Source organism: Suricata suricatta, chromosome 10 (assembly GCF_006229205.1).
Source record: "Suricata suricatta isolate VVHF042 chromosome 10, meerkat_22Aug2017_6uvM2_HiC, whole genome shotgun sequence".
In the NCBI taxonomy this organism is placed as follows: domain Eukaryota; kingdom Metazoa; phylum Chordata; class Mammalia; order Carnivora; family Herpestidae; genus Suricata; species Suricata suricatta.
Genome location: NC_043709.1, coordinates 3,279,127 through 3,302,054, shown reverse-complemented (window position 1 = coordinate 3,302,054; position 22,928 = coordinate 3,279,127). Strand labels below are relative to the sequence as shown.

The 22,928-nt window shown below is 62.7% G+C and overlaps 1 protein-coding gene across 1 annotated transcript in view; it reads left to right on the top strand.

Moving 5' to 3' along the window:
* Positions 1-22,928, top strand: part of LOC115304751 — a 36,004-nt gene that overhangs the window by 7,297 nt on the left and 5,779 nt on the right. The window contains exons 2-4 of the mRNA XM_029955021.1: positions 16,966-17,047; positions 18,258-18,333; positions 21,265-21,312. Of these exons, the coding sequence (XP_029810881.1) occupies positions 16,966-17,047; positions 18,258-18,333; positions 21,265-21,312 (206 nt within the window). The remainder of the gene's footprint in view (positions 1-16,965; positions 17,048-18,257; positions 18,334-21,264; positions 21,313-22,928) is intronic.

The following is a 22,928-nucleotide window of genomic DNA, read 5'->3' as shown; positions in this document are numbered from 1 at the left end:
GCCTGGTGGTGGGTTCGGGGGTCCGGCCCACCCGCCTCTGCCACGTCTGCCATGCTCCCGGCACCCAGGAGCATCTTTCAAAAATTCCCGGTGGGCGGGGCCGAGCCACAGCGGCCGCCTCTGGCCCCCCCTCCCCGGGCAGCCAGTGCCAGATGAGAGCAGGAGACAAAAGTAGCATTTTCCTCGTCCTCCTGGGCTGGCAGCAGGGCCTCCCCCAGCACCACTTGGCTCCTGGCAGCCCTGCCTCCGGGTGCCGGGGTGGCCGAGGCCCAGGCCGCACCGGCCACGACCGGGGAACCGATGGACCGACCGACGGACGAGGGTGGCCGGAGAGCAGGATGCGCCCAAGGGCCCCATCGGACCCGGGGCTGCCATCGGGGGCCGGCCTGCTGGCCAGTGGGCCCTGCCCTCCCACTCCTGCCACCGTGCCCGGCCGGCCCAGGGGGCACCGTTTCCACTGCCTGGCTTTTGAGAAAGCTCCCCAGCCTCCTGCACCTTGGGTAAGTCACCTTCTCCCCTTCCCTCCTGCTGGAGACAAGCTGAGGGCTCTGCCATCTTGTGCTCCATGCCTGTTACGTCGCCTTGCCTCTAATTGGTTATCCGAAATTCAAAATTCTATTTCCGACCCCCCTCCCCCCAACCAGCCTTGGGTGAAGTAAGCCTTTCCAAAAAACTGCAGGGAAAATGCAGAAGCCAGGCCCGTTTTATTTTTAAGATCCAAAGCTCTAGGCTTTGGGAATCACAATAAAAATGAATGTTTGTTATTTTACGGCGGCTGCGTGCTCGATGGTGACTTGAACGAATGTTTGGGCGTTAACAGGCACGGCCCCCGGCTCGTGCTCAGCGGGGCTGGGGGCTCGTTACTGTTACTGTTACTCTTGCCGTCTTATTTTGGGGGTGCCAGGAGTGGCCGAGGGAGAAACGCCGCGCTCCCTGTCTCCTCCCGGCAGACTCCTCGGCAGGCAGGGCCGGGCTGGCGTTCGGGAGGGTGGGTTCTGCGCTGAGAAACAGAGGCCCTTTTATTTTATCCGGCATCTTTAATGACGCCGTGTCCACCGTTTAGGGATCCGGTTCTTTTCCCCCGTTCGTTTTGTTTTATTTTATTTCGGGTGAGGCGGGGAGGGAAAAGAAGGCTGTCTTTGGCTCTTAGCTCAGTATGGGGAAAATCTCTTAGGTTGTTTGGTGCTTTGTTTTTTGAACACTTACCGAAGCCCGGGGATTCCGCCTAACGGTGCTGTGCCCAGCTCATAACTGCCCTGCCCACAGACGGTCCGTGGGGTGCACGTGGGCATGTCCACCAGACAGACCCTCGGGGGGCCAGAGCCGTCCAGGGCCGGCCTGTGCCAGCTCCCATCCTGGTTTCGAATCTGCAGAGCTGTGGGCCGAGGCCCTGGACTGTCCGGGGCCTGAGCCATGGCCGGCGGGCTTGGAAGTCCCTCGAAGACCTTTGCGCCCCCCGGCCACGCTGCCGCCGCGGCCCAAGAGCTAAACTCCACGCTTGCCAGGTTCCCATGATGGTCTCTGACCCTTCAGAACTGCTGACTCTTTTCATTTAAAAGGTGAGCTTTGTGGAGCTCAGCTGTGGATTCCTTCCATCCTCTGGCAGGCTGACAAAAGCACCCACGGATGCAGCCTGGGTCCACCCCCTCCCCCCCGACATTTGAGGGTAGCTGGGGTCTTGATTTATGGAAATGGAAAATCAGGCCCAGAAAGTTCTACATTGCAACGGAGAGGAAAATTCCTACGGAAATCCATCTTTGTTTTCCTGACTCGGAGGCGTTGGGCCCTGTTTGTGTGGGTGTGAGCAGCCGGCCAGGGCCGACCCCACCACGTCTAAAAGTGAGCTCAGCTCACACAAGGGCTATCACGCAGCTTTTGTTCTTAGATTAGACCGTGGTGGGTCCTGGAGCTTCGGAGCTGTAGGGCCAGGCGTGTGGAGCAGAGATCATTAGAACATTTTCGTGATCGTGAGTGTAGAACGCCACACTGCCGCTACGAGCCAGAGGGCCGTCCCCCCCAAATAAAACACCGGCCACAAAATAGAAGTAACAGGAAAAAAACCAGTGTCATAAATCCTCATGCAAAAGAGGCGACAATGGAGAGAGGTGGGTAGGGAGAAAGGAGGGCCCATCGTTTTTGAAGAATTTTTGCTTTTGGTAGCTTGCCCACGCCTCATCTCCAAAAATTTTATTTTTTGGTATAACCAGCGTAGGTGAACAGGCCTCGAATCCCAGATCCTGGAGTGACAAGTCTGATTTCCCGAACGTGACTTCATCTCCTTTTCGGAAGTAAGGGCAAGTAGCATAAAATCAATTACTTTCCGCAAATGAGCATTTTCATCCCGAATTAGTATTTTCCACCGAGATTCTGTTCACCTAAGGGTCGTGATGTGTACGGAAAGCACGTTCTCAGCACACGCCCAGCAGATCAGTTACCATCTCTGTTTATTAGCTTGGGTAATAACGTTCTGCCTCCTCCCCCCAGATCAGGAAAATGCCGTGCAATCTTTTGTGTTCTGAATCGGGCAAAATATCAGGCTTCTCCACAGCACCCGTTTCTTCTCGGCAGTTTTTTGGTTTTTTTTTTTTTGAGAAAGTATCACACAGAGCAGTGCTCCTATCATTGCTTGTGTGTAAATTCTACTATAGGGTGAAATTATACATTCTCACAACACAGATGGGCTGGTCGGTCATTAGGACCGCTGGGTCTTTGTTGGAACACACTGCGTATTTCAACTGGGGAGTCAACAATTTCGAAGAACTGAGGTCAGAATAAACAAGTTTCGCCGTGGCAGTGGAGCGGTCCCGCGAACCAGGCTCTCGTCCCCGGAGCACCTCGGTGGAGGAAACACCCTCCCGTCATTAGATTATAATTTAAAGTTTGGTCTTTGTCTTTGCCTTTTAAGACCCCAGATGCCCTACATTAACGGACCTCCAGGGTTTTAATTAATTACCAATTTTTATGTCGTCTGGCAGCACGAACAGCGTTAACACTGGATTGAAATTCAAAATCACGGCGTCTGGGACTTTAGATTTTGAGATCGTCAGGAAATCTCTAGCTGTTCCATACATAGCTGACATAAAATTATTTTGAGATATTTATGAAAAGTCACATGGTAACTATTTTGTGTGGTTTAAAGGTACATTTAAGTCCCTCATCCCCCAAAAAACATTCAACAGGTGAGCTACAAAGAGTTGCTGTAAACTGGAAAAGAAAAAGCGGTCTCCCCAAGGTAACGAGGTGCAGAACTCGGCCATCAGCCAGCACACGTGAGGACGGAGGAGTTTTACGGCCACTGGAATTTGCAGATGATAACTGTTTATTTGGTGAATTTGCTCATGTTATGATGTCACCGGTTCCGAGGGCTCTTCTCCGTGCCCCACCCCCACTCCTGTCTCATTTTTAGGCGATTGCTTCTGCTTTTTCCGAATTATGGGGTCCGGCTCTGCCCTTCCCAGCCGCCGAGCCTGCCTTCCCTCCGTGCTCGCTGCCGAACCTGAAGGGGAGCCGGGCGCCTGCTTCCACCGGGCCCTGCGAGCTCCCCAAGGCGCCCTCCGTCCGTTAGTAGAATCGCTTTGTTGTGCCTTGTTTGTTTCAAGGAACGTACCTGTCGGCAGAGATGCTGGGGAGGAGCGGGAAGCCTGAAGAGCAGATGAAATTTGCCAGAGCTCCTTGGGAGCCGCTTTCTCTAGCGATTCTGCTCTTGGATTTTTTTTTTTCCGCCACTTGCTCTGTTTGGTCTTTTCAGACCCCTGTGCCGGCGTCAGAACTGTGTTTACCAACAGCTCCAAGAACGTGGCTGATGCGGGTCTGGGTGCTCTTGAAGATCAGCAAAGCAAAGCAGGGTACCAAAGAGCTCTGGGCCCGAGGCTGGGACTCAGACTGAGGCGGTTTTATTTCCTGGCTGTGTTGATCCAAGGCAACACCTCTCTGTGTCCCCATTTCCTCATCTGTAAAGGGGGGCAGGAAGTGGCCCTGCCTCCTGGCAGCACACAGGAGGCACACTGCGCGTGCCACTCGGCCCGCAGAGAGCACCCCACACCTGCTGGGACCCTCGGTTTATTTCGGAGGCTTGGACATGCCGGCAGAGCAAGGGTGCACACTGTCTCCATTTGGCAGGGGAGGCGCTGGGCCTGACGCAGGGCCCCCAGATTTAGCCAGCTGGTGAAGATTGGGACAGGGATCAGACCCGGGCCTGCCACCCCCCACGAAGGCCACGATCGTTCTGCACGTCCACACAGTGGTCAGCTGTGGACGGCGTGCCCGTACGGGTGCACTGCGGTGTGTGCGTGTAGCAGGCGTGCGCACACGTGTCCCGTGTGGGTAACACACATGCATGCACACGTGCCCTTTGAGCACAATACATGTGCACGCACGTGTCCTGTGCGTGTAACACGCGTGCGCACACATAGGTGTCATGTGTGTGTACGTGTCCAGTGTGTAACACATGCACACATGTCCATGTCTAACACGTGTGCACACACATGGGTGTCTTGTGCATGTAACACATGCACACACATGTCCTGTGAGTGCAGCATGAGTGCACATGCATGTGTCCTGTGCATGTAACACACACACGTCCCCTATGTGTGTAATATGTGTACACATGTCCTGTGCATGTAACATACCACAACGTGCCATGTGTGTGGTACTTTTGCACACACGTGTCCTATGTGTGTAACACTCATGCACACATGTATCCTGTGCACATAACACACGTGTCCTGTGCGTGTAACGCGCACGCTCACAATTCCGTGTCCTGCACATGTAGCACACGGTGCACACACATGCATGTCCCATGCTTCTCTCGGTGTGCCGGCAGTTCCCAGAGGCAGGCTGCCGTTTGGAGGCACCGCGTCTCCTTGAAGCAGGCACTCCTTGTGGCTTCTCGGTGAGCCTTGGAGCCCGTAGGCCACCCCTGGGGACGCCCGCCAGGCCCGGCATCGCCCCACTGTGACAGGCCGTTTTCCCCAGCCCCGGGGGCCCCCGGCTCCCGGGAGGTGAAGGAGGGCCCTTTGGCCAGGCTGGCTGCACTCTGGGACCTGGCCGGGCAGGGCCTGGGCTCCTCCGAAGGACAGGCTGTTCCGGGCCCGGCCATTTGCACACTCCGAGGACTGGAAGCGAGTCTCTGGGCCCCCGAGAGGAAATGGCGGCCAGGGCAGGCCCAGCACATGATCTGGGAAGGCGGCCGAGGGAGGGGAGTGGCCGGAAGGCCCAGGGGTGGGCCCGTTGGCGCGCTGGCGGCCTTTCCGCTAGAGGTGCCCAGTCTCCCCCGGGGCAGGTCTGCGAGCGCCCATGTGTGTGCACCTGATGCGGGGCTCCGGCCACCCGGCGGCCACACTGAGGTTTCCCAGCCCACCTGCCCCCGTGAGTAACATGGTGGGGACCGGGGAGGGGGTGTGAGGAGGCCGTGTGCATGCCCAGCGCACCTTTGGACACAGAGGCCTTGGTGACCGTGATTCTTGCTACAGGCCATGTCTTTAAAGCATGTGAGACGGCATCAGACTCGGGAAACGGTCGGAGGCGGCAGGTGAGGGCCTGTCCTGGAGGCCCCAGTTGGCTTGTGTTTCCCGTCATTGGGGCCTCTTAGGTGGAGACCAGAGGCCTGGATTCTCAGGTGAGCGCCTCAGGTGCCCACCCCAGCCTCAGTTTCCCTGTCTGTAAAGCAGAGGGGATTCGTTGTCCCCACGGGTTTCGATGAGGTCACCTGCTGTTCCTCCCCCGGGGCGGGATGTGGTTGCTGCTGGGCCCTGGGAAAGGGGCCCGGAGGCCCGGGCTGGATGGGAGACCCCCGAGAGGCGCGGCGGGGGCCGCGGGGCCTGGGCTGGCCCAGCACGTGCTCGGGAACCTCTGGCCCAGGTTCCTGGGAGCCTGGCCCTGCCCGGGGATTCCTGCGGTGGGTGTGCCCGCACTTCCGGCCCGGCGTGGGCGGAGGGGTCCCGGAGGCAGACGGCTTCCTGCTGCTCCTTCCCGCCACAGCCTTCTGGTCCCGCGGCTGCGGCCCGCTCAGCGGGGCGAGGACTCCCACCTGAGCCGCCGAAGAGGGTCAGGCGGCCCCCTCCCCGCCCCCCGCCGGCCGTGCACAGGCGCATGTGACCTGGCCTTGGCCCGTGGTGGCGGGGCGGGACGGCGGGGGGTGGGGGCGCCTGTGGGTGGAGGAGGTGCCCTCCGGACGGGAGCCCTCGTCGTTGCGATTGCGCAAATAGTAAGTTGCCCGACGCCAGGACCTTTGGAGGCTCTCGGCACCTGATTGGGTGGGCCTCAAGGATCTCAGGCCTCGGTCCGGGGGCTCTAGCACAAGAGGGGAGCTCTGCCACCCTACCACCCCAAGAGTCTCACTCGATGGCCGTCCCGCTGGGCTGCCCAGCCTGGGCGACAGTGCCGACCGTGGCTCTGGGAAGCAACCTCCAGGGGGGCGCTCCTGGGCCAGGCGGCTTGTGGGCCTCCACCACCTGGGCAGATGGCGCCGGAAAAGCGGTGAGACTAGCTGCCAGGGGAAGGGAGAGCGGGACTGGCCCAGGCAGGACCATGCGGGCACCGAGAGGCAGGCACCCCGCCTTGAGCTTTGGAGAGAGAGTTGGAGGCCACACTGGGCTTCCCTCAGGGTGGGTCAGCACATATCAGGTGTCACACACAGGACTCAGTTCCTTGGGGTTGGGGGAACATCTTTTGTTGACCTACTAAGCACCAGGCTCAAGGTGGGCTATTTTGACCTTTTTTTAACATCCATTTTGTTTTGTTTTGTTGTGTTTTATTCTGGGTTTTTTTGTTTTCCTTTACTTTTATTTTATTTTAATTTTTATTTTATTTTATTTAGCTTATTTATTTATTTTGAGACAGAGCGAGAGAGTGAGGGGGCAAAAAGAGAGAGAATGAATCCCAAGCAGGCTCCGTGCTCTCAGCACAGAGCCTGACACGGGGCTCGAACTCACAAACTCTGAGATCATGACATGAGCCACCCAGGCGCCCCTAAACATCCATTTTAAACGCATGGTCTGCCTCGTTCTGTTTTTCTATTTCACGCTAACATCCCGTCAGAGCCAGCGGTGCCGGCCCTGTTCCAGGGCTGGAGTAGGTGAACACGATGACTGCGGGCCCTGCCAGCGTGGAAGGTGGGTGTTAGCGTTAGCAGTTTTCTGTGTGAGAGCACCAAGGCTCAGAGAAGCCGAGGAACGTCCCCAGAGTCACACAGCTAGTGAGTGGCAGCCCTGCCTGCACCATCGCCGGCTCTCTGACCCAGGACCTGCACTCTCTCCTTGCTGGGTGGGGGTCGCTGGATGCCAGATCCCTCTTGGGAATGCTGACCTTGGTGGGTTCTCCCCAGAAACGCAGTGCTAGGAGGGACCTGTCGTCCTTGGCACTGGAGTTCTTTCACCCCCAGGGAGAGCCAGGATTGCCTGTGTCCCTTCTTTCTGACGGGCCCTGTCTCGTATTGGTTCTGGGGGTCCCGAGGACCCGTCTCTGGCTGCCCCAGACAGCGCCCAGGGTGGCAGAGGCGATGGCAAGGGGGGAGGCAGGGTTGCTGTCTTTGTGTCACGGTTCTTTGGGCCGAGAGCAGGGAAACGCACGAGGTTAAGGCCCAGGTGATCTGCGGACTTCATTGCTCCGAACCTGGGAACAAAAGCCTTCGGGGGCTGCCGTGGAAACCTGGAACGGGCAAGACCATTCTGCAGCCTTTGATGTTCTCAAAATGGCCTTCTCCGTTCTGTGCCAAATCCACACCCTTCCATTGTGCCGGGAGCCTGCAGTGTAGATGAGGGCTGGGGTTTTTTCAAAGGTTCTTCACGTGGGGCCCGGACCCCTTTCTCATGGAAATACCGGCACCTCGTGCAACGTGGGTAAAGTGGGTCAGCCGGCGCCGGGGGCCGTCGGCAGCTGCTGAGGTCTCAGCTGGGGGGGATCCCTCGGGTCAAGGCAGGACCGAGGTGCTGGGGTGCCATATATGGGCCAGGATGAGCTCATGTGAAAGCGGCTCTCTGCGGGCCATTGGGGACCGTGTCGTGTTCCAGGATCACTGCGCCGTCCATCCACGCGGTCGCTGTTGTGGCGCCCATGCCCCCAATCCCACGCGTGCCGGTGTCTTAGCCCTGCTCAGGGTCCCCTGCATTGTCTAGGGCGCCTCCGGGGGAGGCCGGGAAGCCTGCTGTGGCTCGGCCCTGGCTTCTGACTCGGGGTCCAGGAGGAGTCAGACCGTGCCATCCAGTGACGCGACCAAGCAGACGGGGTTGCGCGCTGGGTCCTCTGCTAGAGGGGTAGAGCCGCGACAGGCAGATGTGTCTGTCCCCCACTCACGGGCACAGAGACCTCACTTAGCAAACGTGGGCACCCTCAGGGAAGCCCGGACCCGGGGCTGGGCCCAGCTGGGCGGGGAGCAGAAAGTCAGCCTGGAGCTCAAAGTGCAGTCCCGAGGAATCCAGGAAGCCTCCTGGAGGCGGTGGACCCGTTACCGCGTCCAGCCTGGAGCCTGCCACGTCCCAGGGCCCTGCTGCCAGGCACAGCGCCGCCCCTCCCGCCACCCCACGCCAGCCCTGCACAGGCCACATCTGCTGCCGCGACAGAGCCAGAGCTCCACCTCCCGGGCTCCATCCCCATGGAAACCACGGGGGGGGGGGGCTCCTGCTGCATTTGGCCCACTGACTGGTTTCCATTAGGGCCAGCCTGCTTTCCTTGAGCCCTGCCCCTGAAGTTCAAGGCTTGCCCCCCACTCCCCATGTTTCTTTCTGCATATGCTGAGCACCCACCTTCTGTCCCACTGGACCGGGACCCCCTGGGTGGAGTAGGGCCCCAGGGACTGCCTGTCCCACCCAGGGCCACGACCTCTCTTGTCTTGACCGCCTGTGAACTCCAGCCCTGTTCTTTCTCGCCTAGGTTGGGCAGCTGCTGAGGGCCCTCCCCAACCGCCAGCTCCGTCCCGGCTGGGCCATAGAATCAGTGGGCGGGGGGGGGGGGGGGGCGGTGTCAGCAAGCCCCTTCTCTCTCTCTGGTCATCAGTTTACCCGTCTGTAAAACAAGAGGGTTGAAGGGTCCCTCCCGCTGGCCGCCACGAAGACAGGAGGAGAGAACGAAAGAGAAAATGAAGTCAACGCATCCCCAGAGCTCCCCGGGTCACAGCCCTGGGATTTTTGTTTGTTTTCAAAGAGGGATTTTTTTCTTTTTTTAAAGGAAGGAGTCATGGAATTTGACTGGAGATGGCTGTTGGAGGGCCTGTGGGCTCAGGAAGGCCCGGCATGGCTGCAGGCAGCGGGGGCGGGGGCAGGCAGCTGTGCCCACAGGCCCCACCTGGCATCTGCGGGGTGGCAGCGACCTGGCTGTGAACGCGGCGAGCAGAGGCACGAAACGTGCCCGTGACAGAGTCCAGAGGGCTCTGGAAAACTACCCAAGAGGCTTCCGGAGGTCAGAAATGTGGGCAGAAAATGAGATCCAGATTTAAAAAAAACAAAGCCTGGCCGGCTCATCCCCCTGGGAGGGCGCTCCTGCCCGCTGACTTTGAGGTGCCTGCCCAGGGCTGGCTGGTCCACGGCAGCCACCCCCACCCCAGCCTGACGCCCTGGGGGGGGTGCTGCCCTCCCCTCCACCTCTCAGCAGTTGGGGGTTTTCCCGGAGATGGTGGGGGACAGCTCCAGGACTTTGGCCTGTCCCGGCCTTCTCCGGGGCCCCGCCGGCGTCCTCTGGGGATGCTTTCCAGCTTACGTACGAGGAGCAGACCTTGGCAGCAGCCAGGAGTGACTGGGGCCGACTGCTTTCCTCCCGGGCCTCAGTGTCCTCATCTGTGAAATGGGGATAGTAACACAGACCCGCAGGCACGTGGGAAGTAGGGGAGATTTGGGGCCGGGCTGGACAAATGGTGGGTGGTGGCATCCGAACCCCACCCACCCCAGCACCCCTTGCCACGAGGGGAGGAGGCTGCCCCTTCCAGATCGCCAAGCGCCCTGGTAAGACTAACGCCCGCCCAGCGTGGCGCCAGGGAAAGGTGTTTCTCAAGGTCACCTGGAACTGCTGCTTCAACGCCACGGGTCGCTGGTCCTCTTCTTCGTCTGGGACCCCCCCCCTTAACTTCGGGCCCGCCTCCCCAGGGAAGCCCATGGCGCCTGGGTTTGCCAACAGATCTTGGGGGCAGGAGAAGCAGCCGACGCCCGGAGTGTCCTCACCGCCGCAGCTCGGAGGACGGGCGGTGGTGGCGTCTTCAGCTCTCCTCCCCCGGCAGGAAGGGAACTGGGGTTCGCCCTCCCGGAGTGGAAGTAGGCCGAGGGGGCCGGCGGGGGGAGCAGACCGTGGCGTGGCCCAGGTTGATTTAGACATGCGGGGAGCCTGGGATAATGCAGGAAATGAAGGGAATTTCCCCAGGGAAGGGGGAAGAGACCGGAGAGGAGCTTAAGTGCCCAGATAATTAGAAAGCACGGCGCGGTGATTTATGGCGAGCAGGCGGGCTCCTCCGGTCTCCGCCGCCCCTCCCGTCTCAGTCCCCTGCGCCCCCAGAGACCCGCTGGTGGGGGAGGCGGAGAGGCCAGCGGGCGCCGCCCAGCACCCAGGCTCCGCTTTGTGTCCTGGGGACAGAGCCCCTCTGTGTGCCGAGCCCTGACACCTGCTATCTGGGGCGACCGCACGGGACACGTGAGCTGCCGGCCGGGAAGCCCAGGTCCGAGAGTCTTAACTGAGGAGCCCGAGCCAGACCGGCCGGCCCAACAGAGCAGTGACGGGTCAGGGTGGGGGTGACACCTCTCATTCTTGCTGCAGGGGGCGGTGGACCCGGGGCCGTGGATTCGGGCAGAGCCAGACGGTGCGTTTCTCCGCCTTGGGATCTGGGTGTGCCCTGAAACTCAGTGAGGACACGGCTCGCCACGTCGGCCAGGGTGTGGGCGAGGCCGTTGCTGGCCCAGGTGGGCTGCGTGGACGGCGCGCCCTGTGGGGCCCGACGGTGGGCAGCCGCCCCCCCCACTGGGCAGTTCCCTCTGCTGGGACCAAAACTGTCCCCTCCCACCCCCAGAGTTCCTGGGGGCCGTCCCCCAGCTGCTGACCTGCACAGCCAGCCTTGACGGCCCCCCAACGCCGCACCCAGACCCTGCTCAGTCCCGCCAGTTCTGCTGCTTATCACCTACGTCTTGCGAATCTGGGGACGTGGGATCCCAACGCAGGCCTCTGTCCTGACTCCGACCCTTCCAGCTCCCGGCTCAAGTCCAGTCTCCCCCCCTTCCTGGGACTTGAGAGGATCCCAGCAGCCCGCCCTGCCCCTCTCCATGTTACCTAGGGTGTGGCACAGCGTCACCTCCTCCTGGAAGCCCTCCCTGCTCCCCACTGGCCCGCCGCCCTGTAGCCCCGAAGCTCCACTCTTGGGTGGTCAGGTCATGGCATGTGTCCGCCCTGGAAGGCTGAGCCTCTCCAGCAGACCGGCCAAGATCACCAGCCTGGCACAGGGCAGGCGCTTGGGGAACGTTTCATGAATGAATGAAACGGGATCCAGAGACTGAAGCGGAAGAAGCGGAGGCTGGGAATCACCTTTCCCCGCAGTCAGTGCGAGCGGTGCGAGCCGCTGGGCCGCCTCCTCGCAGGGGGGGCCCCGACGCTCGGAGGCCCGGGACAGAGGCTGCTTCTCCACCTCCCCACAGGCGGTGTGGCCGCACCCTGAGCACCCACAGCCCAAGGAGGGAGGACTCCAGGTAACTCCAGGCCACAGGAAAACCAAGCTGCTTCTGGGGGGTTCCAGTCGGGAAGACCAGCAGGCTCTGGGGCCTTTTCCCCAGCACAGGTCATTGGTGAGCGGGGGGCATGTTCTGCTAGTTGAGGTCGGACGTTTCCAGATCGTGGAATTCATGTAGGACCCTGCGGCCTGCCACATTGCAGCCTGGGGGGTGGGGGTGTCCTCCTCCTCCAGGAAGTCCTCGAAAATGCCAAGCCCTCCTTCCTCTTCTCCCTGGCTGCCCAGCCTCTCCGTGGCACTTCCTGCATCCCTCATCTTCCCCCTGCTCATCTTCACGAGTGTGATGAGTGAGGGCGTCGGTGCCTGGACATTTCTGAGGGTCCTGGCGTCTTTGTCCAGCGGGGCAGGTCTGGGGCAGCTTCGTTAAGGGTTTTTTCTTTTTTCTTACGTTTATTTATTTTGAGAGACCCAGTGTGAGCAGAGGAAAAGGGGAATGGGGGGGGGAGAGAGAGAGAGAGAGAGAGAGAGAGAGAGAGAGAGAGAGAGAGAGAGAGAGAGAGAGGGAGAGGGAATCTCCAACAGGCTCCATGCTGTCAGCTCAGAGTCTGACACGGGGCTCAGCCTCAACTGTGAGATCGTGCCTGAGCTGAAACCAAGAGTCCGATGTTTAACGGACTGAGCCGTCCAGGTGCTTCCTCCTTCAAGGCCTTTCAAATAGCGTGTCTCCAGGAGGTGGCACCTGATCGGTGGGCAGGGACCTGGGTCCCTCCCGGCCTCTGCTGTCGGCTTGCTGTGTGATCTCAGGCCAGTCCCTCCCCCACTCGGAGCCTCCACCTCCCCGTCTCTGACCTCCACCAATGACATTTGGTGAGTCTCTGGAAGGCTCTGTGGCCCCAGGTTTGGAGGGGGGCCTCAGGTGTGCGCAGGTGCTCCCGGGCTTCGAGCTGGGACTCCACTTCTGGGGGTCTCCCCTGGGGAAGGGGGGAGATCTAGGCATGAAGATGGAGGTGTGCATCCTAACGCCTCCCCCGAACATGAGAAACGGGGCAGCCGGGTGCTGTTCTGCGTTGATGTCAGGGCCAGGAGGCTGTGACAGAGCCACCTGAGGGGACGCCATGGGGGAGACGCTGCCAGGATGGGCCCAGGCCTTCCGTCGTGACACACACGGGACCCCCTCCTGGGACGGGCTCCACTGTGGCCCCGGGCTCCGCAGAGAAGGGCTGGGCGCCTGCTGCCCCTTCTCCTTTTCTCACTTGCGCACATCTCGTGGAAGGAGGAAAACGTCATTTAAACCCCAAAGCCACCGGCCTGGCCGGAGTGACACTGACCCCCGTTGTCACTGCATGGCGTCCCCGACAAGAGAGTTATTACGGGAGGTGCAGGATGTCGCCGTCCCTGGGGAGCGTTTGGGACCATTGAAAATGAGCAGAGGTGACTTGGGGGGCAGAAGGGGCCGCCAGGGTTGGGGAGCACGTGGAGGCCCCTCGAGGCCGATGCTGGTGGCCGTGCTGCCACGTTGGGGCAGGGCCCGCCCGCAAGGGTCCCCATCCACGTGCGGGGCGTCCAGAGCCTGATGTCTGGAAGGGACGTCTGTGAACAGTTTGGTGGCCGCGCCAGCACTGGGCCCAGCACTCTGCCATCAGATACCTTGACGTTCCTTGCGATGAGCCTGGACCCGGTAGAGCTCAAGGTGGGTGTGAACGGACGCACCTCAGGCAGCACCTCGATTTTCTGGAACTGCCTTGGGGATAGCGTGGTGCCGGCAGCTGAGGACCCACAGTGTGCGCTGGCCACGCTGTTGGGAGTTTCGGGTTCGCTCCTTTCCTGAGGTCAGCTTTGTGCAGTCACTGTAAATGCTTGCTTTTGAAGCCATAAAACTGGGTCCCAGAGAGCCCAGGCTCCTTGAAGGCCCCAGAGCGCGGAAGATTCTAGGTGGCCTGTTTGGCTCTGTGGCCCGGGCTTCCCCTGCTGAGGCCAGCAGCTCTGCCACTGGACGTTGTGTCCTTGGGGGCCTGGGCTGGCCTGTGCCCCTGCCACGCCGCTGCCATTGCTCCCCACATCTCTCCTAGAGCCACCTTGACCCAAATGAAGCAGCCGAGCTGGGGGCGCAGCCCGGCTTGCGCGTCGGGCCACCTCCGGCTGCAGGGTGTGGCCGCCCAGAAGCTCCGGCCGCTTCTGACCCCTCCCCGCCCGTCTGAGGTCCCTCTCAGGCCTTAGGTTTCAGGCAGGACCCAGGGCCAGGCCCCCGGCCGTCCCGTGCCTGCACATAAGTCAGGGGTATGCTCTGTGCAGGATTCAATAGCAACTGGCTGTCGAAGGGAGGTTGTTTCTCCTACACGTGACCTTGGAGAAAGGCCAAGTTCAATGCTGAAGAGAAGCGTGGACGAGGCGGGCTGAGCCCTCTGGGGGTCTGAGCTCCCATGGCTCTGGGCCCTGAGGCTTGGCCAGCATCAGGGTCCCTGCTGGGGGCTCAGAGCTCCTGTCCCACCACGTCCGCTTGGGCCCCTAATCTCGTGTGTAAATCTGCGAGGTGGGTGTCACTGTCCTTATGCAGCACATGGGGAGCCTGAGGCCCAGAGAGGTGAAGGGGATTGTCCAGAGCTGAAACGGGACCTGAGCGGCCCCTGGACCCCCCTGCAGATAGACACAGGAGTGTTCCGGAGACCCAGATACTTGTGGGCAAGAAGGAGGGGGGCAGAGTGGGGCACTAGTGTTGGTTTGGACAGATTAAGCGCCAGCCATGTGACAAAGTCCAGAGGACAGAACTGTGTGGAGAAAAAGCTGCCAAGGTGGCCTGGGCCGGCCCTGTCATGCAGGAGACCACACCAAGGGGCACAGGCTCTGAGGGGGACTGGGGCCCCGTGCGGGGCCCCCGACTGGTTCCGGGGCCCCAGAAGGGGAGCCGTGGTAGACCTCATCATGAGCCAGCCCTGGGCTTGGGACTTTGACTTCTGTCCCCTGTAACGCTGTCCACAGCTCTGGGGGGCAGACACCCTCTCCCATGTCTGCGGAGGACATAGGGCAGGAGACGGTGATCTTGTGCTGGAGCCAAACCCCAGAGGCAGCCCAGAGGGAAAACGACGGACTCAGCAGGCTCCTAGAGGCTCAGGGGGCAGGTGACCCAAGGGTCATCTAACCCAGAACACAGTGACTGGAAGCAGGCAGAGTGAAGATGGGCAGGCCATGTGCCAGTGCCCGCTCCCCCCCCCCCCCCACCGTGGTCCCCGGCGGACCCTGTGCCTGGGTTCTGAGCCGTCATTGGGAGCGTGGGTGCCAGGATGTGGGAGCAACAGAGGGTTCCGGGGGAGAGCATTCTGTCAGTGCTGCTCTGAAGTTGGACGGGCGTCCGGGCTTCACGCCACCCCCTCCTTGGCAGAGACTTTTCCAGCCACGGCCACGTGTGGCTTCTGCGTCTCAAGGGTCTGTCCTGGGGCCATACCTGCTCCGCAACTGGAACCCTACTAACCTGCCGGACAGAAGTCCCACACCCCCTGCGTGTCCAGGACAGGCATGGGGGGCCTCCCCCAGCTCCCCAGAAGCCTGGTTTCTACTCCTGACATCAACTAGTTGTATTGAATTGGGCTGTTTGCAAAAAGGGGGGGCCTCTGCTGCTGGGCCCGTGGGCACCGTGGTGTGAGCCCCTCCCAGCTGTGCTCACCGCGCAAAGGGAAGGGTGGGGGCCTGCTCCGTTGGCTCCCTGGTGCTGTTTTGGGGTGCTTCTTCCTTGGGCAGGCCCCAGAGCGGCTGTTCGGTCAACTCCAAGCAAGGGCAGTGGAGATGACCTGGCTCGAGGGTTCTCCTGGCCAGCCCGGGGGGCATCCTGTAGGCTCAGGCAGGTGGGCCTGGGGTCACCGAACAGACGTCAGTGCAGGGGGAGAGGCTGGGAGGGCGTCCCAGCCCGCTGCACAGGGGCTGTGTGGTCTCACGGCAGTGCCTTCCCAGGGATGGCCCCCCCTGCCATAGGACAGTGAGATGCTCCTGGCCAGAAGCCCCATCCTGCAGCCAGGGAAACTGAGGCTGAGAGAGGAGGAACAGGATTAGAACCCAGAGCTGTGTGGCTCGGGGTCCTGAGTCCACACTGCACACAGATGGGGGCATCAGGTCCACGAGCTTCTGTATGTCTCCTTCACGGGGTGACATTGGGGCTCCACCCAGCGTTGGGGGCTGGGAGTCTGAGCACACCCTGGGGAGCCCACCGGCAGGTCCCCTCGGCCTCCGAGGGCCTTATGAGTCCCGTGACACCCACGTCTGGAGCAGCCACTTGGTGGCTCCAGGTGAGGGGACCTGCTCAGGTGGCAGGAAGGGTCCTGGGAAGGTCGCGCTCCTGAGGGGACGGGGCGGCTGCGTTCTTGCACCTGGTGGGACCCTGGCACATTCAGGAAGCTGGGGTGCTCACAGAGGGCTGGGGAGGAGGGCGGTGAAGGGAGCCAGCACCTGGGACTCGTTGCGGGGACCCCCCCCGCAACGCCCAGCCTGGGGCAGAGGCAGAGTGGGTCCCTTCCTTCCTTCGGGGCGTCGGGCTGGGTCTCCCGTTACATTTGTGTGGACAGGGGGCGGGGGGCGGTCTGGCTTCCGGACGCAAGCCCAAGCCGGAGGCGGGCCTCGGAGCCGCCCTGGGCCAGCTGCTCCTAGGGCCTGGCCTTGTGCTCAGTCGGTCCTGGGGCGTCCTCTCGCCGGCTCCCTGGGGAAAGATCCCAAGTCGTGTGTACACCGTGTGAGTCCCAGCTAGCAGGTGTTGTTCCGGGCACGAGGGGCCCTTCCGTCATCCTGGGTGCGTCCTGGGTGCAGGGAAGGTGGTCTGGCCGGAGAGCTGCTGGCCTCGGGGAGGCAGGCAGGGTGGGAATCTGTGCGCCGATTGCCGGGGCCCCCAGGCCGCTCGACCCAGGCGGCATCGCTGGAAGCGTGACCTAAATGGTGGGTAGGAATAAGGAATAGGGCTTTGACGGCAGAACATTCCGGGCCCCGGGGGACAGTAGGTGCCGCCGCAGGGCTGGAGCTTGGGGGGAGGCACTGGGACAGCAACCTGGCCGTGGGCCCCTGCCCTGCACACCCCGGAGCTGTGCGCGGCGGGGCTGCGAGGAAGCCCGTGCTGGGGGGCTGGTCTCAGGTGGGGGTCCAGCCCAGGGTCGGGAGCGGGGCGGTCAGACGAGGCTTTCCTTGCAGTTAGTAACCTCTGGGCGCTTCAAGGTCTGCCTGCCGTGAGCGGGGGCACTGGGCCCACCCGTGGGCAGCTGTGGTGGGGTGGGGGGTCACGCTGAGCCCTGTCTGCTCGGGGCCTTGTCCCCCAGGGCGTGCCCCAGCTGATGGCTCTGTCACCTTGTGTCTTTCAGGACGCGACTCCCCCCAGAGCAGCCCCATGGAAGTGGGACGGGTCGTGGCCCTCGGGACACAGCCCACGACCGCATTGCCCAGGTAGATAGATGGTCTTCGCTCTCGAGGGGACTGGGGGCAGCCCGGGGGGCGGGCGGCCTGAGGACTTGTGGGCACACTCAGCTCCAAGCGGCCTGGGGCCCTGTCTCCGAGGCAGCTGGGAGGGTCTCCGCGCCCCGGGAGCTGGAGCCCAGGCCTGCTGTGGCCACGGCCACGGGCTCTGGGTCAGGTTCACAGCCTTGGGGAAACCTCTGTGTGGGGAGAGGGCTCCACGCTGACCTCAGGGTCTGAGCAGCGCTGTGGGGTGTCCTGGGTGCGTGGGTACCTGCCCATAGCAGGTGCTCTGTGAGGCCAGTGAGGGCCCAGCCTGGCTGCGCTTCCCCCAAGGCCCTCTCTCCGTTCCCGGGCCGGCACCTCCATACCCAGGCTCAGCCTGGCAGCCGCCGCTGCCAACCTTCAAAGCTTGGGGACAGTCACACCTGCTGTCGTAGAGACGAAGCCTATACACACAGCCCCCGCTGATCACGCGGGCAGAGAGGGAACGAAGGTGTTTTATATTGTATTTGCATTTGTCCGGCCACATAAATAAGTAAACGCAGAAGTATAAAAAGTGCATATGTGTATATCGAAGCTTAGAGCAGCACAGATGGTGCAGAAGGGTAAAAATAAACAGCTGCGGGAATCGGGGAAGAGGAAAATCGAAGGTAGGCCAAGTCTGCTGGTGGCTGGTGGTAAGCTGTAAATTTGGCTTTGAGCTTCCTAGCAGCCAAAGCAAAGAGGAAAAGACTATCCCTTGCAGGAATTGACGTTCAGGGAGCACCTCTGCCACGGTGATGCCAAGAGAGCGGCCTGGGGCTGATGCCCCAGGGTGCCCCAAAGCCCTGGACACGGGCTGGGGGAGACAAGGGTCCCGCTGACACTCTACACAGCTGTGGTCCTCACGCACTCTGTCACTTGACTGTCCCCAACCCTAAAAACCTAGGTTGAGAGAGAGGCGGTAAGGGGCCCTGGCCAAGCCATCAGGCTTCACGGAGTCTGATTTTGAATGTGCATCTCTCTGGCCCCAAGTCCACACGTTTGCAGCCCAGAGACGGACGACCCCAGAGAACTGGGGTGTTCCGTTCCCAGTGTTTGGGGCACAAAGTCACACTTGGGGTCCTTGAGGTGACCTCACAGGCTCTCAGGACAGGGTGGGTATCCAGAGGGGCTCTTTCCCGAGTCTTACACAGCATCTCTCTCTCTCTCCTTCCAGGACTCACCCGTGCGTCCCACCATCTTGTTCTGCAGAGGACTCCGAAGCTCACACGACTGCCCGTGCATGCCCTGAGGTCAGTGCAGCACCTTGACATTGAGAGCCAGCCCCCCCCACCCCGCCGCCCCCGCCCACGGTACTGCCCTGGCCCGGGCACGCCTGAGGTGAGGCTCGCGCACGTAGCACACGGGGAGCTGGTGGCGGGCTGAGAAGCCGGCAGGCGGCACCCAGCGTCGGCCCTGACCTGCCACCAGCCTCTCTCTCTGGCCGAGGGACCACGGTCCGCCAGAAGTGAGGGGCTTGCCCAGGCCTCTTGTCCCGGGGAAGCTGGCCTTGGGCCCACGTCTTTGGCTCCCTTCTGCCCAGAAGTGGGGGAGGATCCAGTGCAGGGTGCCGTCTGCCTCAGGGGTTCCGGGGTCCGTGGTAGGAGGGCTTGGTTCAGCCGCGGGGGCTGTTGGAAGTGGGGTGGGCGGAGCTCAGGGCCTCTGCAGGTGAGGGCCTTCCTCTGGCGGTTCACTCCCTATCCCAGCTGCGGTGTGACCCCGACGGGGGCTTGTGGGGCCCAGAAACCCCCCTGCCCATGCCCCACTGTCCCCTGGAGAGCTGGCCCTTGGTGCAGGCTGCGGGGCGTGCCAGGCTGGTTCCAGTTTCCTGGGGAGTCCGTGGGGCATGTGGGCCAGACGGGTGTCCCTCCCCTCCTCCGCTGTTGCCATGGCCAGGGGCAGGCCTGCCTCCCACGTCCGGGTGCAGAGGACCCCAGGCTGTTGCGTCCGGGCTCAGGACCCTTCTGCCATCTGGGCCTCGTGTGTTTATGGGTCCAGCTTGCCCATAAGACCCCGCAGACGCAGCCCCCATGGCTCTTGGGTCTGCACGTAGCACGCACGCCAGCCGGCGCCCAGGGTCGGGGGTGGAACGTGGGTGGGGACAGGGGGAGGCCCCCAGTGGACGCGGGAAAGAGGGCAAGGGGCACCCGGAGGGGGGTGACAGAAGAAGGGGAAGGACAGAGTGGAGGCAGAGAAAGCAGGGCAGGGCACAGAAGAGAATAGCCGTGGAGCAGAGCGACAGGAAGCTGGGAGAGCTGGGGGGCAGCTGGTCCCAGATGCCCCCTGGGCCTGCTGGGCGGTGCCCAAGGCCGTCTGGTGCAGGTGCTTTCCTGGGAGCCCGCTTCGAGGTCCCTCGGTGTCTCACTGGCAGCCGGGAGCCTCCAGAGTCCAGAGGACACCCAGGCCCCCGGAAGGTGCATTCCTCACACAGGCACGGGCACCACAGTGTGCACCTGTGTCCCGAGTCCCCGGGCCCTGACAGTCACACGCCGGAGGCCGCAAGGGCGTGTCCCCAGGAGCCTGGGCGGTGGAAGGAGGCAGGGCCAGCCCACCTGCGAGGCCAGAAGGGCCCATGGGCCAGGGTGATGGGGCCCATGCACAGTGGCTGAGGCTCAGCTGCCATGGGGAGGGGCCCAGGTGGAGAAGGGCAGGCCTGGAGGAGGGGGCTCTCCCAGGACAGGATCTGCCCCTATTGTGCAGTGGATGGACAGCGAGGCCAGTGCATGCAGTAGGTGCTTGTTCTGTGCTCATCCAGAGCCCGAGTGGTCACCAGGATGACCGTACAGCCCAGTCCGTCGCTGCAGGGGTGAGGCCATGCCCGGGGCCAGAGGGAAGGGCGCCCCTCCTGTGTGCACACATGCCTTCTTGCAGCCCCAGCATTACTAGCAAGGGGGGGCTCATCTCCATTGTGTTCAGCCAGAAACAGAGGCTGGGGGCTGAGAATAGCCCAGCCCTGGCCTCACACAGGGCCCTGGGGGGTCGTTGGGAAGACAGAGCCCCTTCAGGGTGCTGGGCTGGGGTGCCAGAGGCTTGTGGGGGGTCGGCGACTCGGCTGGAGGGCTCTTTCTGGATTGCCTCCACACTGTTCTTCTTGAAGTCTGCCCAGACTCGGCCCGGAATGGGGAGAGGTCTGGACACAGTTTGCCAGAAGCTGGCAGGCGGGTTCACAGAAAAGTGAGGCCTGGGGTCACCGGCCCAACACCCCACGGCAGAGCCGCACTGAGGCAGGCACCCAGGGCCTGCTCCCAAGGCTGACCCGAGTCTGGTGCCCACAGCCGAGCAGAGGCAGGAACTCACTCTGCCGCTGAACGTCCAGCCAGCCTGATTTACCCGGACAGACGCTCAGGCCTTAAAACACCTCAAGTGTGATCATCCGGTCCCAGTGAAAGTACGGAAGGCGGAAGGATGGGCTTCCCTCAGGGCCTCCTGATTGGTTCTGAGCAGCGGGCTCTGGCTGGGAAGGGTTAACTTGACACGTGAGGAGAGAAGGGACCGGCAGACCCTTTTCGGACAGGTTGCTAGGACAGACCAGCCCCTCGATGTCCCCTGGATGACGGTGCCAGGCCCTGAGCCCGACGCCCCTCCCAGCAGCGCCCTCGCTGGTGCCGACTTCCCGGCTGGGTGGGAGCACCCCTCGCCGTGGGCTGGGGCGACCGAGGCTCAGGGAGGTCGAGGCGCCGGCCCCAGACCACGAGGCGGCCCAGCAGCAGAGCAGGGGCCTGGCCCCAGCCTGCTCAGAAACACGTCCGTCTGCGTTCCAGGTGCGCGTGGCCTCCCTGGAGCGTCAGGGTCCCCGCAGGTGTCGGGCTGATGCGTCCTAAGCAGCTGCCTCCCTGGAGGCTGCGGGGGGCAGGGCGCTGGGGACAGGGCCGTGTCCCTGTTCCGGCACACGTGGGTCCGAGCCGCTCCGCCCCACCAGCACCACCACCACCACGCACACCTAGCCTGGCGGCCTCGGAATCGGGGAGCCCACAACCCACTGCCACCTTGCGGAAGAGAAAGTGAACGTCTCGGACGTGGGGCCTCCTGGGGTCACCGGGGACAGAGGAGCCTGGTCCTCCTTAGCGGCTGTGTGGTTCGTTCGCTCGTGCCTGCAGCGCCGGGAGGTTGTGAGGGTGCCTGAGTTGGGCTGTGTGAGCGTGGGGAGGTAACTTAGCCTCTCTGTGCTCGCTCCTCCTCGGCAGATGCGGCAGTCACAGGGACCGAGCGAGGCACTCAGCAGACGGACGCAGGTCAGTGGCTGGCAAGTCGGGGATGCTGGCGTTTGCGTTCGGGGCGCACGTGCCTGGGAAGGGTACGCACGCTCGCAGCAGTCCTGGGGAGACGGGCTGGAGCTGGGCCGTGAGGCTGCCCCTTCCCGGGGGGCGGCTTCCAGGGGGGACCGGCTCCCAGGCGTGGCCCTCAGTGAGGATGGCGCTCCGTTCTTGCCCGGCGCGTTGGCAGGACAGCCATGGTTACACGAGCGACGGGGACCGTGGCACCGGCCCCCATCCCACGTCCTTCCCGGCAGGAAGGCTGAGGGCTTCCCCCGCAGTCCCGCTGTCTTGGTCCCGTTTTTTCCTTAATCTTTATTTAATTTTTGAAAAAAAGAAACAGAGTGCGGGGGGAGGCAGACAGGGAGGGAGACGCAGAATCCGAAGCAGCTCCAGGCTCTGAGCTGTCAGCACAGAGCCCGACACGGGGCTCGAACCCATGAACTGTGAGATCATGACCTGAGCTGAAGTCAGACACCCACCTGACTGAGCTGCTCAGGCCCCTCCCTGCCTTGTTTCCTGACATGGCCCCCGCCCCTGGCTCTGGATCAGCCCGTCCCCATCAGAGCACGAGGCCCCGGCCATGCCCCAGCTGTGCGAGGACCATGTCCCCGGACTCTGGGCCTCAATCTGCCCGTCTGTAAAGTGGGATTGGTCTCAGCGCCAGGCTTCCGCTCCTCGCAGGCGGGGAGGGGTGGCCTGTGCCCGGGCCCGTGGCCCCCAGGGCACAGTCCGCTGGTCTCTGCCTCAATTCAGGGCTCTGAGTAAGATGTGGTAAAGCTGCAGAGACCTCGGCAGCGCCAAGTCAGAAAGACGTGAGCCCTGGGTGGGCACCCACTGCACTCCGGGCCGTGCTCCAGAGGGTCCAGCAGGGGTTCGCTGGGGCAGCGCCTCTTGTCCACAGGGCGTGGGCAGGGGGCTCCCCGGATGGGACGCGAACACCCGGTGGCTGTCACAAGACAGATGCAGAAAGGAGCCACGAGGTTTGTGATGTGGCTCTGGGGCCCATTGGGTGGTGCCTCGGGTGCTGCGGGAGGTCGGAGGGGCTGAGGCTGGTCTTCCGGTGCCCCCACAGTCCCCACCCCCGTGTCCCCCACTCCGCCCGGCACTGCCCTAGCATGGCCAGTCCTGCCAGCTGCCCCTGCGTCTGCCGGCAGCGGGCCGGAAGAAGCCGCCGGCCTGGACAGCGGGCGGGATGTGCTGGGGTGTCCCCGGAATGCGGGCCAGCCCCTCCGGCCATTGGGCAGAGGCCACCCCCTCCCGAATGAAGACCACCCTCTGGGGGTCTGGGCCAAAGCGGGATTTTCACGTGGGAGGAGGCCACGAGCCCACACGTGTGCCCGCCTCCCCACCTCCCTGTCTCCAGCGGGGCCGTCCCCTCCGTAAGGCAGAAAGCGTCTGGGCCCGCCCAGGGCGACAGGGCGTCCCCGACCGCCCCGAGCCCCAGAAGGTGAGCTCAGAGCCGTGGGAGCGGGGGCAGGAGGAAGGTCCCGAGGAGGGCGCCGCTGGGCCCTGCTTTCCCGGCCGGGGCCTCCCGGGCCTCGCGCAGGCCAGGCGGCCGCACTTGAGAGTGGACGCTGCCCGGCCCCTGCCCT